The sequence below is a fragment of the Branchiostoma belcheri genome, unplaced genomic scaffold, assembly GCF_001625305.1.
Source record: "Branchiostoma belcheri isolate BF01 breed outbred unplaced genomic scaffold, Haploidv18h27 scaffold2, whole genome shotgun sequence".
In the NCBI taxonomy this organism is placed as follows: Eukaryota; Metazoa; Chordata; class Leptocardii; order Amphioxiformes; family Branchiostomatidae; genus Branchiostoma; species Branchiostoma belcheri.
The window spans coordinates 7495768-7508302 of NW_017803490.1; the positions used below are offsets into that span (position 1 = coordinate 7495768).

At 41.5% G+C, this 12535-nt stretch overlaps 2 protein-coding genes across 2 annotated transcripts in view; one reads left to right on the forward strand and one right to left on the reverse strand.

Annotated features, from left to right (window-relative positions):
- The window catches only part of LOC109468477 (ras and EF-hand domain-containing protein homolog), a 2647-nt gene extending 817 nt beyond the window's left edge, over window positions 1-1830 (forward strand). Inside the window, exons 2-6 of the mRNA XM_019766721.1 lie at window positions 13-94; window positions 579-693; window positions 1090-1209; window positions 1416-1492; window positions 1734-1830. Coding sequence (XP_019622280.1) covers window positions 13-94; window positions 579-693; window positions 1090-1209; window positions 1416-1492; window positions 1734-1830 — 491 coding nt within the window. The remainder of the gene's footprint in view (window positions 1-12; window positions 95-578; window positions 694-1089; window positions 1210-1415; window positions 1493-1733) is intronic.
- A 1967-nt stretch (window positions 1831-3797) lies between these two features.
- The window catches only part of LOC109468918 (glutamate receptor 2-like), a 32375-nt gene continuing 23637 nt past the window's right edge, over window positions 3798-12535 (reverse strand). The window contains exons 11-21 of the mRNA XM_019767298.1: window positions 11263-11464; window positions 10748-10890; window positions 10137-10321; window positions 9473-9556; window positions 8665-8809; window positions 8474-8606; window positions 7815-7948; window positions 7258-7387; window positions 6577-6805; window positions 4642-4822; window positions 3798-4174 (exon numbers count right to left, since the gene is read on the reverse strand). Coding sequence (XP_019622857.1) covers window positions 3920-4174; window positions 4642-4822; window positions 6577-6805; window positions 7258-7387; window positions 7815-7948; window positions 8474-8606; window positions 8665-8809; window positions 9473-9556; window positions 10137-10321; window positions 10748-10890; window positions 11263-11464 — 1821 coding nt within the window. The 3' untranslated portion in view covers window positions 3798-3919. The remainder of the gene's footprint in view (window positions 4175-4641; window positions 4823-6576; window positions 6806-7257; window positions 7388-7814; window positions 7949-8473; window positions 8607-8664; window positions 8810-9472; window positions 9557-10136; window positions 10322-10747; window positions 10891-11262; window positions 11465-12535) is intronic.

Consider the following 12535-nt stretch of genomic DNA (forward strand, 5'->3'; position numbering starts at 1 on the left):
AACCTCCTCCAGGTGTGGACTCACAAGTTAAGACATTTGACGTGGACGGAGACATGGTAGCACTACAGATCTGGGACACTGCAGGGCAGGAGAGGTCAGTAAAAGATGAAAATATCTACTGTCTAGTTTCAGAACCCACATTTTAGAATTAGAGTGTTTGTGTGTGTGTGTGTGTGTGTGTGTGTGTGTGTGTGTGTGTGTGTGTGTGTGTGTGTGTTTGGTTGTGTGTATGTGTGTGTGCGTGTGTGCCCGTGTGTGTGTGTTGGAATTCACTGTTACGCCAAGTTTGCCCCTACCTTTATAAGTGGGTACTGCACGCAAGTTGTATTGTTGCGTTGAGATACAGTGTACCTTCCCATACGAGTACGATTTTCGTGCGAGTGCAGTCTTCTGTAAATTTTTAGTCTACAAAATATTGTAGAGATTTCGGATACCATCGTGAATAGTCTGTTTATTCGACGTCGAATTAGGGACAATTGCAGATGAAATATGAGTCATTTTCCACTGCATATACATAAATATCATAGACTGATATATAATATATATAAAGGTACGTAATTACATTTCACCTTCTCCAGGTTCAGAAGCATCGCTACGTCATACTTCAGACGGAGTGATGGCGTCATCCTCCTGTATGACGTCACGTACGAGGCGTCATTTCTGAACGTCCGGGACTGGATCACGGCTGTGGAGGTGAAATGTTCTACTTTTTTTTCTTTACTTTTTTTATTACAATACTTACATACAAACATAGTTTACAAATACATAGTGTATGGTGGTTTTCCCCGTTTACAACAACACGTTTTCTAGCTGTGGGCGTATTTTGTAACCTAAATGTCTGATTGCGTACAGTGTGTCGAAAAATATAATACTTAGCGGTCAACATGGCTTTGTTCAACTGAGAGTTTGACATGTGTCCATATAATTTTTTTGTCTAAGCCTATTTGGAATTGTGTTTTAGCATTCCACCATGTGATCAACTCTTTTCCAAAAGGAATTAACGATTTTGCAATTTACAAACGTGTGTGATACAGTTTGTGTTTCTGGACAAAAGGGACAGAGGTCAGACTCTTACATTTTGCTCTTTAGGACGGAGCAGGAAAGAAGCTTCCCATCGTGCTTTGCGGCAACAAGACAGACCTGAGACCGACGGCAGAAAAGTACGGGAAGAAAGTCATCTCAACAGAGGCGGGGAAGAAATTAGCAAAAGTGTGTTCATTTTCACTACTATACTACTTTTTGTGTATTTTTATATATTGCTGCCATTGACTGTGTAAATTTTGTTGTTGTACATGTTTTTTGTATAAGGGAGGGCAACTTGAAAATGTGCGTATGCACCTGTTTTGTCTTCCCCTCACTTTGTGGAAATGGCCAATAAACAAATAAATAAACAGATATCTTACTCTACTGTTCAGGCAGCAGGAGCCATCTTTTTTGAGACGAGTGCAAAGGAAGGATCCAACATTCAAGAAGCAGTCCTTGGGCTTGCACGGTAGGCCACTTCTTAAACTCATATATCCACTATTGTATATACATGCACTAGTATCTTGTATTTATATAAACACGTAATATGTGTAACTGTGAAACAGAGGAATATCGACAAATATAAATCATGCAAACCAAACCTAATCTGCGTAATTAATGAGAGCATTTTATTATTTGAATCTATCGATGGATATCCTGGTATAGAATTGTCTGTTCTGAATTGATAATGTGTGTGGTTTACATTTTAGATGCCTAAGACAAGAAGAAGACAGAGAATCTAAAGCGTTAGCCTTACAACTCACCAACCAAGTCGAGCCTGCCGAGAAGCCCGCAAGCTGTTGTTAAATAATGTTCAAAGACAATTCAAGCTCTTACTGAAAAAAATACGGATTATAAAGTACAGGTTGAATTGTCTTCTTCACTTTGGATCTTATTAATCTGGATTTCTAGCCTTTACGACCGGCTCAAAAAGGGCCATTTTTGTCAATATTTTGTCAATTTTTTTTCTAAGCATATATACAACATGCATGATGACAAACACACTGGAAGTAATTCGCAATTTTTATTGTATCATTCAGAACATTTCGTAGCCAGGATGTAGCTAGGTACAATCTTGAATGTTCCACAGCAAATGTACATTTGTTAGTGTCTGCTTTCGCATTAGAATATACAAGTAAAACAAACGTGTGCCTCAAACATTTTTCTAACATGTGATAAATTGTGCATTTTGCCGATTTTGTGACTGATTTGACCTACGTATGACTAAAGACAAAGATATTTGATCATGAGTTCCTGCTATTATGATAAACTAGTGATCGATGTTATACTAAATGTGACAGTGAATATAAAATGTCATAACTAAGATAGCGTGTCACTGTCCACATAGTGGATTATCATACACTGTTAGTATACCTTTAATTTTGAATGCATATTGCGTTTACTGTTAGTTGTATTACACAGCAGTGCGCAGGCATATCCCAGAATTCCCTGTGAACTTTGACCCCCAGCTGGCCCGGGGTTGTAGAAGTATCGGTCAATGCTCGGAAGACCGGAAACCGCAGTGCATCTTGGGATACGCCTGCGCACTACTGTAGTTGTATTATAAGGTACAACAGGGAATAGTTTAAGAGTCATTAAGCATCTACTATTCTCTCTGACCAATGATCTCTTCAAATTGCTCAATTAGACCTTTTCATAATTGATTCACCAGTATTATGTTTCAAACAAGAATTGTGCCTTCCCTTATTTAAGAGAAAAACGAACATATATTGTTGTATAGCGCTCAAAAGTATTTGGGCAGACTTCTTTATCTGTATGTACTAATTTCCTTCTTTCGAGTCCCTTTTCTTGATTTTACACCAAGTACAAGAAAACGTTTTGCATCATGGATGTACTAGTCCACTTGTATGAAATGATAGCAATGACAATGCCTAGTGCTAAAGCAGACTAGTATATATGGCCTAAAAAAGCACCGTGACACATATGAAATGTAAGTAACTACCAACTTCATCAAAAGCATATATCTACAACCTACTAGAAAAAAGCGATACTTTATTCTCTAATACCTTTTGAGGCCAAGTACAGACCAGAATAATTTGAATTTTGATGAAAAGAGATTTCTGTATCATTCACTAGTATATGACTATAGAAACGACTAGCCATATATCAAGTTCCTCTCGTACATTCAAGACCTAATTTACATATTATAATCTTCGCTATACCCTTGCCAAAACTACTGCAATGAAGTTATCAAAACTGCGGGGAAAAGACCACCCCGGGAGCCAAACTGGATATCGGGCCGCCAGCAAGTTTCTTCGGCGATCCAAGGCAGTACGTCCGCCGATCTAGATTGGCGCTACGATGGTGTTTGGCTAATTTCCGTCTCGTAAACGGTCGTCGCTTTTTGAAACGGTTGATGCCATCTCGCAAAGCGGCTAACTTTAAGTGTATCAGCACGGTCCACACCGTGTTGTTTCGTGGCGTAGAGGGTCAGAGTATAGGTAAGGGTTTTAGAGCTACGCTTTCTGATTCGAATCCGAGCTTGTGCTTTTTTCTTTGTTTACTGATACTCAAGATTGAAGGATATCTACTACCTCCTAATAACTTTACTATTTTCCATGATCTTCCTTTACATTTGCAATTGGAATGTTGCTTTTTATAGTATAAAGTACGTTTTATACGTTTTAGGACCTCAAAAAAGTTATGATACGCCCAGCAATGGCATCGACCAGTCAGCGATATGGCATCGAAAGGCGACGACCGTTCTGAAAGGCGACCACCGCTTACGAGACGGAAATTTGCGCCGCCGAAGGAACTGGCCGATGGCCCGATCTCCAGTCTGCCTCCCAGGGTAGGAAACGACCAACCATGACCAGTATATTATATATTACCATTGCTGTAATCAAAAAGCTTCCCAATCTTTGCACAACTCCGTCTAAACCTTAGTACTGGTGTCTATTACAGTATCTGGCAAGTTCCCGTTAATCTTGAGACTCCCCGCGGATCGGGAGTTCTTGAAGTCGGCTGATCTTGAGGAGCTCTGGCTCACCGATCTCTTCTTCTTGACGCCTTCCTTGAGTTCCTGTTGTTTCCTCCGCCGCTTGGCTAAGGTCGGGAACCAGTTCTCCTCGATGTCGCGCTCTAAGATCGCCAGTCGTTTTCTGAAGGCCTCGAGAAAGGTCTTGGGAGCCTGGGGAAAACGGCAGAAAGAACAAGAGTTACACGCGACCTCATACCTTCGCCAAATGATTTTAATCGGAACCCTTCTGACTGACAAATTATATATTTAGCTCATTGATGCTGCAAGAGTACTAGTAAGAGCCGTAATTATCCTCCTTTACGCTGCGATCCTGCAGTTCCAGAACAAAACCCTAGGGGGTCCAATGCCACTTCTGAGACAAAGAGCTATTTGACATCCAAACTTGGTGACCATGATAAGTCCAGATCAAGAGATATCAAAATCGTAAGTCTCATCAAACCCTATCCATCTAAAGCTTCTTGGGTTATCGTGCTAAACCGCATTTACACACACACACACACACACACACACACACACACACACACACACACACACACATAAACACACACACACACACACAAATGCTACCTACACTCCAAACATAACCTTCTTGGCGAAGTTAACAATAGAAATTATACCTCTGGGTCAGTTTGGTCCACCGCCATCATACAGGCGACCACCCACTCCACGACCAGCACGACCACGCTGACCGCCATGCCGACGTAGATGATATAGAACACGCCCAGCAGCTTTGACACGTCCATCTTGTCGTTGGTCACCGTGGTGGCCGAGTTCTGGTCCTGACACTCCCCAGTGTACCTGGGAACGAGGAGGGAACGAGAGTCACTTTCAGAACGGGTCACGTGACAGCCTTGGTCGGAAGCCAGAGCACTCTGGGGACGAGATGCTTTTTTTTAATCCATAGATCGATCCCGTTGGTAGCGATGTCCATCAAAATAAACAATGTAACCAATGAGAGAGCGTTATTTTGAACGTTCATCTAGTATGTTGGTTGAAGTAACTATGAAACATGTAGATTGTTCATACCTTGACTAAGATTGATGCAAGGTGTACATTCGAAAGTTGGGTAAGTCCAATTTCTTGTGTTAGAAATTACATATAAACTTGCTTCAGAATAAAAGAGTGTGTTGCTAGACATGACTAAATCTTGGCCCTTTACTCAGTTGATTTTGTATTCATTGATGTTGATGACAGGAACTCTTGGACGGAATTAAAAATAGTGGACAAAATTGTAATGGTTTTGCCCGAGGTCTTTGGAGAATAATAAGGGGTATTGGATCGGTCTATGGTTTTGCCTTGGTTGGGATTTCGACAAGGATCTTTGCGATGGGCTTTTCTAAAGCTACATGGCAACTGCTTTAAATTAGGCATGCATTGTCTGGCTGGGTCCCAGAGTAGCACCGGTTTTCCGTAACAAAGGCTATCTACTGGTGCGGTTCTGCTAATGACACACATCACGATTCACAATCTGCACTACCAATGGTAATCGCTAGGGAGTGCTGCAACACTACGATGGGGCTTTGTTGCAAGAAGCGGTCTGACGATCTTTGGAACAAACAATGGCAACACGGGCTGGCATTTTAGGATGATAAAAAAATAAAGGAACATTGCCTATAGAAGCAGGCCGTCCTGTATAATATCATTAAAGTTTAAAAGTTATGAATAAAGATTAAAGGCTACGTTTAAGTTGTCCCATATTTTGCTACCTCATCATTAAGTACTAGTATGTAGGACTTAGCTGAGAGAATGTGCTCACATGTTTAAAAAGTGAACATGACCATCAGACATTAAAGTCGTGAAGTTCAAAAGAAGTACATTTGCATAATTGGGACAGCTTAAATGAAGCTAAAACTTTATCGTCCCAAACAGAACCGCCAGATGTGCCAAGTGCTTGTCCCACTGATCCAACTGACCCATCCCCAACTTTACGACACGGATCGGGTCCCCGAATGCTTTCCAATGTTTCCGTGAAGGCGTGCCACGTGTAGTCCTTCCGCTCCGACTCCGAATCAGGACCACCGCAAGGACCACCAACCCTGGTGGTCAGAATCATCGGCACAACATTGCAGCAACTTCCTAGCCTCTACCAGGCTTCGGGCTATTTGGCCGATTTCTACTCTTTCCAGACGCCTCCCAAAGCCTGGTAGAGGCTAGCAATTTCCAGGAAAGCAGAAATGCATCTATATCCGAGAATGGCATCATCAGGTTGAGAGGTCATAGGAAAATAATGTTCTTGTGACACAACCTAAAGAACTATAATTCTCAAGCCTATGAAATTGCTAACAGTTAAAGAAACAAGTGTTAGCGCATACAATACACTTCAGCCTGGTACACAGAACATATAAGACAATGATGCGTAAATTGATTAGCAACTATAACTTGTAGTAATACTAATACCTTTCATTTATTTACTTCCAAAACGAGGCTTCCTCGCCATTTTTCTTCCAACTTATCCAAATACCCTGACTCTACTACTACTACTATAATGTACTTCTACTACTACCACCACTACTACTACTACCACTACTACTACTACTGTTGCTGCTACTCACCATTTTTCTTTCAACTTATCCAAATACCCTGACTCTCTGGCTTGCAAGATAGCGATGGAGAAGGCGTCGGTGTAGGCGGAACCTTTCTGCAGTCCGAAGCCGAAGCCGATCTTCCCGAACAGCCTGCCCACCGTGCGGAGGTTACAAGGAGGCTGCTTGACGACGTAGTCCAGCACGGCGCTGTCCCAGATAAACGCGTACCTCTCCTCACGCGCTTTCTCAATGCCATCTGGGATGGTCGAAGAAAGGGTTATGAGTGAGTGAAAGAAAAAAAGATAGAAAGGAAATAAAAAAGAATCACTGAACGGAAGGAAAGAAAAAAGAACTAGAAAAGAAAGGAAAGGAAAGGAAAAAACGAAAGGAACCTACACATACTCGTTTATGACGTCAGATATAGAACTTTTACTAAATTTAAAACATTCTATATTCTGTGTACTTCTTTGGCGAATAGAAAAAATTGGTAAGCCAACTAGCCTCCTGTGTTGATTAATATATATGTACAGTTCGATCCGTCTCCTTAATTTCATTTAATGTGTTTATCATACAGCGACGCTGTATTGTATTGCCATTGTATTGTCATACATTGTACCATGTGCAATTGTCGTACAATAAAGTTATTCATGTTTTTTGTAAGTTCTTCTGTTGTCACAGTAGGCTTTGAATGAAGTAATAAAATCTTACCTCGCGAGCTCATCGTCAGAGTGCTGTGTACTTTCATGTATCGAGCCATGGTCTCGAAGGTGTGGATACTGGATGACTCAAAGAACGATAGGGGTTGGCTGTTTTGCACCGTCCCATACTGGACCAGTTTCTGTCGGTGCGTATACAATAAATACATTTGCGTAAACAGAAGAAAGAAATATATATAGAAATATTGCTATGAAAATTCATCTGTGTTGGTAGTTACATGTTTAACTTTTGATCTAACACAAAGCAGTTCTCACATCTATACCTTACATCAGGGCCCATCACCCTTCAGTCAACCGCGACGGGGGCCGACATCGTCTACCAGATACCTTTGACCCAGTGTTGACGTCACACTTCAAAAAGCCACGTGACAAGCCTCACTGGGAAGACCAGAGTGACTGGTCGAAGTTCTAGCTATAGGTGTGTTGGATCAAAAGTTTTAAATTCAAGCAGTTCAGAAACAGTTTTAAGAAAAGATCCATAGTTAACCATTTATTCATATTTCGATTATAAGCTAATAATAAAGAATTTATCTTTGGCTATGGACTAACCTGAGATACGAGATCCTCTACAGAGTTAATGTCTGTGTCCATCCGTGAGACAGTGAGGAAGGCTGCCAGGTTGGCTGTGTACGTGGCGACAATAATGACTGTCACCAGCCACCATAGGGATGCAGTGATCCGCCCTGTACCAAAAACAAACAATTATGATTATAGATTTAAATCCAGAAGATATAAGCCTTACGGTATGTCTATTCTGGTGTTGTCTAGATTTTAACTGTAACGGTGAGCATGGGATCTACTATGTAGAGTATCATCGCACATACAGTGTTATTATAGCGATCAGCAGGGATTTCATGTAGTGACCTTTGACTGACCTAGGTCAGAGGTGAAATCCCTGATGACCCAAATAGCAACACTGTATGGCGTATGTCTTCTACAAAACAATTGCTCACAGAAAGGTTAAATGAAGAGTGAGGGAGCGCATCGATAGGAAGTTTATGTAGGAAGGGTTAAAATAGTGAAAAAAACAGAATACATTTTTGTGATGTTGCATATTATGACACAACTTGCAATGAAAGAAAAAAGAGGATCTAACTGCATAAAATTTCAAGACCGACCAAACTTTTCTATTCTAGTGAGTGCGCTGTGAGTTACATGTATAAGCTGGACATGTGCGTTTCTTTGCGAGACAGAGTTTGCCCACTTACCTGGTCCGCTCTTTGGCAAAATGTCGCCTCCTTGGAATAGCAGAGAGGCCACGGCAAAGTACAGAGCGTTGTTCAGACTCATCATCCCGATCATTTCCTTTTTCTTCTCTTTAATCTCAGCGGGTTTTTCTTCCTCCGCTAACAAGGTCGGCCTGTATGAACGTAAAACAAAGGTTTTACTAACCTGGGGCACTTCTTGGGTACACATCGCCGCCCTGCTGAAGTAAGGAAGCCACGGCGAAGAACAAGGCGTTACCCAAGCTCATCATCGTGATCATTTCTTCCTTCTTTTCTTGGATCTCCTCCGGATCTTCTTCCTCGGCTAGTAATTCGGGCCTGCAAGTGAGACACATGTCGCAAGATGGCGTTCGTAACCCGTGCTACCCTAGTTGGGACCTGCTCGGTAAGCTTGAAGATGGTCAGTAGAACATAATTCAACTTCACGAATTCGTAATTTTTAATACACTGAAGAATAAAGTGGCATCAACGGTAGTTTGAAAATTAATTATATTTATCAATTGGATAATCATTAGAATCATAAAATTGTCTGACTATGTGATAGCAGGCCAGTTTTGTTAAGAAAATAAAAAGAAAGTAAACCCTCCAGCTGCAAAATACCAACAATTAGCAAGATATGCTAAGAAAAAGACTGTTCACCATTTTTTGGGATGCTCTCACCAGTGGTCACTCAAAATGGGTATTCTCTGCCTGCTCGTAATGGTGACCTTTGCCTTACGGTTTATTTATATATTTATTCATTTCATCATAAGACGACTGGGTAGCCCCATTCAGCTTACATTAGCAGTTTTCCAAGGGGGCCCAGCAAAATTACACAAGACATTGTTACATACAGTAAGACAACAGTGGACAACATACAGTAAATATAAAAGTCTTATGCGTCAAAACAGAGTCATAGTCCTATACTCAAAGTCCAAGCCGTTCAAAGGTCAAAAACACGGAAATCAAGGAATGGAGGTTGTAACAGAAAGGCGTACTTACTCCTCCTCCTGGACGAAGTGTCCGTGGTAGCCGGACGGACTCAGCTTGTTCACCAACGAGATGAAGAAGGAGACCGCCAGCGTGCTGAGGAAGATATAAAACACTTCTCGTGAAATAAACATTTTCCGTTCAGCAAAAATTATTGTTATTGCAACCAAGCCCTTTGAAGCTATTTAGTTGTTTAGGTACGTTGTGTCTCCTTATCATTTGGATAGGAAAGCGCGAATTTTGCTTTAAAAAACTCAATTGTTGTGCATCTAATATTATACAAATACCTGTCTTATAACCAATGCAGTATGTACAGCTCTACAACAGTTGCACCTTATGTGCTTGTCATTCTTATCTGAGCAATATATGGACTCTAACACAGGTTCAACAACAGCATGTCCGTAGCCACGGGGGTTTCAGGGGTTCGGAAGAACCCACACACACATGCTCAATTTTTATCTACAGATCCAGGATTTTTCTTTAAAAGATGGACTGATTTCTATCACCAGTGGGACAGGAATCCTATTCGCCTCTGATTTTGCCTTTGAAACCCTCTAAAACGCAGGAAATGCCATTTTAGAAGATTCAATTTTCAACATTTTCCTTAGAAGCATACGCCCGGATCCAGACCCCCTATAGCTAGGAAGCTCATATCAGGTATGTATGTCAGTCTTACCTGAGCAGTATGGACAGCCACAGGTTGGGTTCGAAGACGTCTAAGAACTTGAAGGGACGATCCTCCTTCTCTATCTGGTTACTGAGCACGAACGTGAGCCCGATGTCGATGTAGGGTTTGGTGAAGTCGATGTCCTGCTCCCGTTCGTAGCTGATGGTGAACGATGCAGCCGCGACGTCAGCTTTCTGAAACATAACAGCTGTCACAGCAGTCTTTTTTTTATTATATTCCAACATTTCATGATTAGACGAGTTGCTTACCATGATGCTTTCAAAATCATAATTTCTCAGCCTCGCTCCACCAGCAACAGTCTGCTCTTTGCTCAGCTGGGTATCGACACCTTCGACGCCAGGAGGCGAAAGCTGACGCACTCTTTTGCTGCTCGCCTCCTGGCGTCGAGTAACGACATTATCAGCCTCCTACTGCATTCTGGGGTGTTTCCGACAAGCCAGTTTTCGGGACGGTATTGTCATTTCTCGATTTTTTTACCTAGTCACTGTATTTTTAAATTTCTGTATATTATGTTTTATTATTTTCTGTATATTACGTCTTTATCACGTGTATCTATGTCTATGGGCCCTGCCTGAATCAAACAATAAATAAATAAGTACCTTTACGACAAGGTCTCGCACCATCCCGTTCCACCTGCCCGTCACCGGATCTCTGGCGCCGAAGTTCTTATCCTCCACCATGTACATCTCGTACTTAAACCCCAGGTGTTTACTGAAGTGCTCCAGCATATCCTTACAGAACCCTGCAAACAAACAAATAAACAAACAAAACATTTCAATTCCAAAAGATTTCAACAGATTCGATGGTAGAGACAGATTGACCAAATCTTTACATGCAATAACTCACACAATGCAAAACAGGTAAATAATTTGCTTAGAAAAAAACTGAAATTCATAATTAGCCCCACTCGATTGTAATACTTATAAAACTTGTGATAGCCCTTGTTGTTTGAGTAATTAGGATTTATTAGATTTTATTCTATGTTAGGTCTTATTCTATACTTTTTTGTACCTGTTCGTTCAATAGTTGTAGCTATACATTCTACCATGTGCAATTGTCATGCAATAACGTTCTTCTATGACCAATGCTGGATCAGTTTTCTACAGACACGTACCGTAGAATCTGTCGTTCCCCTTGCGCGGGCGTCCGTGCTCGTCCTTCTCGCTGTAGAAGATGAAGGGCGGTTCTTCTATCGTCACGACCTTCAGTGTTCTGTTCATGAGATCGCTGACGTAGTCCACCACGCTGTCCGCCCCGCCCATGAACCGCACCGGATGGTGCATGATCAGCCGCGTGTCCTCGCTCCAGCTTCCAACCTACAGAAAACAATAAAAACTAGAATTGTAACATCTGCAAAGAAAATGCATAATGTTTACCTTCGCATATGGTCTGCTCTGTTAATTCTTACTCAAACACATTTTACTATAAAATTGCAACATGATGTAACCCAAAACCAGTTACCATGGTGAGAGGCGGCCTGGTTCAGGTCATTGACCAGGTCAGAGGTCAGTGTTTGGAGAAGAAGAGGCAGAAGAAACAGAACAAAAACAATATGTTTTCCTTCTGTAAACATTACAAAATGAACGGCTCTAGGTGGCAAATGTGCTGATGTTGGCACATAATAATCCATGAAACATTAAGAAACCAGGAAGCTATTATATATTTGATCCCTTGAGGCGGGGAGTCGTCACTGGATGCTAAGGAGATTTCTAGCGACAACCATCTGACTGGTCCCTGCTGACTGTACACAGGGGAGGGGGGCGTTTATGCCTGATAGCACTGATCTATATCTTATCTTATCTAGCATCTTTGTGCATAATCAGCTACCTGTCATCACTCCAGCTACCAACCTACAGAAAACAATCATCCAGAATGCATCAAACATGAAGAAAGAAAGAAAGGTTGAAAGAAACCAGGAAGCTATCTTTGAACTCTTGAAGCTGGGGAGGGGGCGTTGAAGCCTTATAGCACTGATCTACACTTTATCTTAGTACATGACCGTGTCCTCGATGCAGCTAATAACCTAGAAAATAATGATCCAACATTCAGCAAACATGAAGAAACCAGGACGCTATATTTGACTCTTTGAAGTTGGGGAGGGGCATGATCGTAACATACCCTTCACTTAACATTCTACCAAAGTTTCCAGAAGCAGTTTTTAGTTCAGCAAAAGAGCTGCAGTCAATTTGGGAAGTTAACCCCTTATCATGAAGTGAACAGCACACATCAAATCCACCTTCAAAGGATTAAGACTTCCATTAATGTCTTTTCCTGTCAGTACAGCACTCATTAAGACGGATTTCTATGTCCTTAAGTACGACTTATTCTTCAAGTTTTAACGTGAAACAGAGCCAGGGATTAATACACCCCCGCCCGAAGAAGTGATG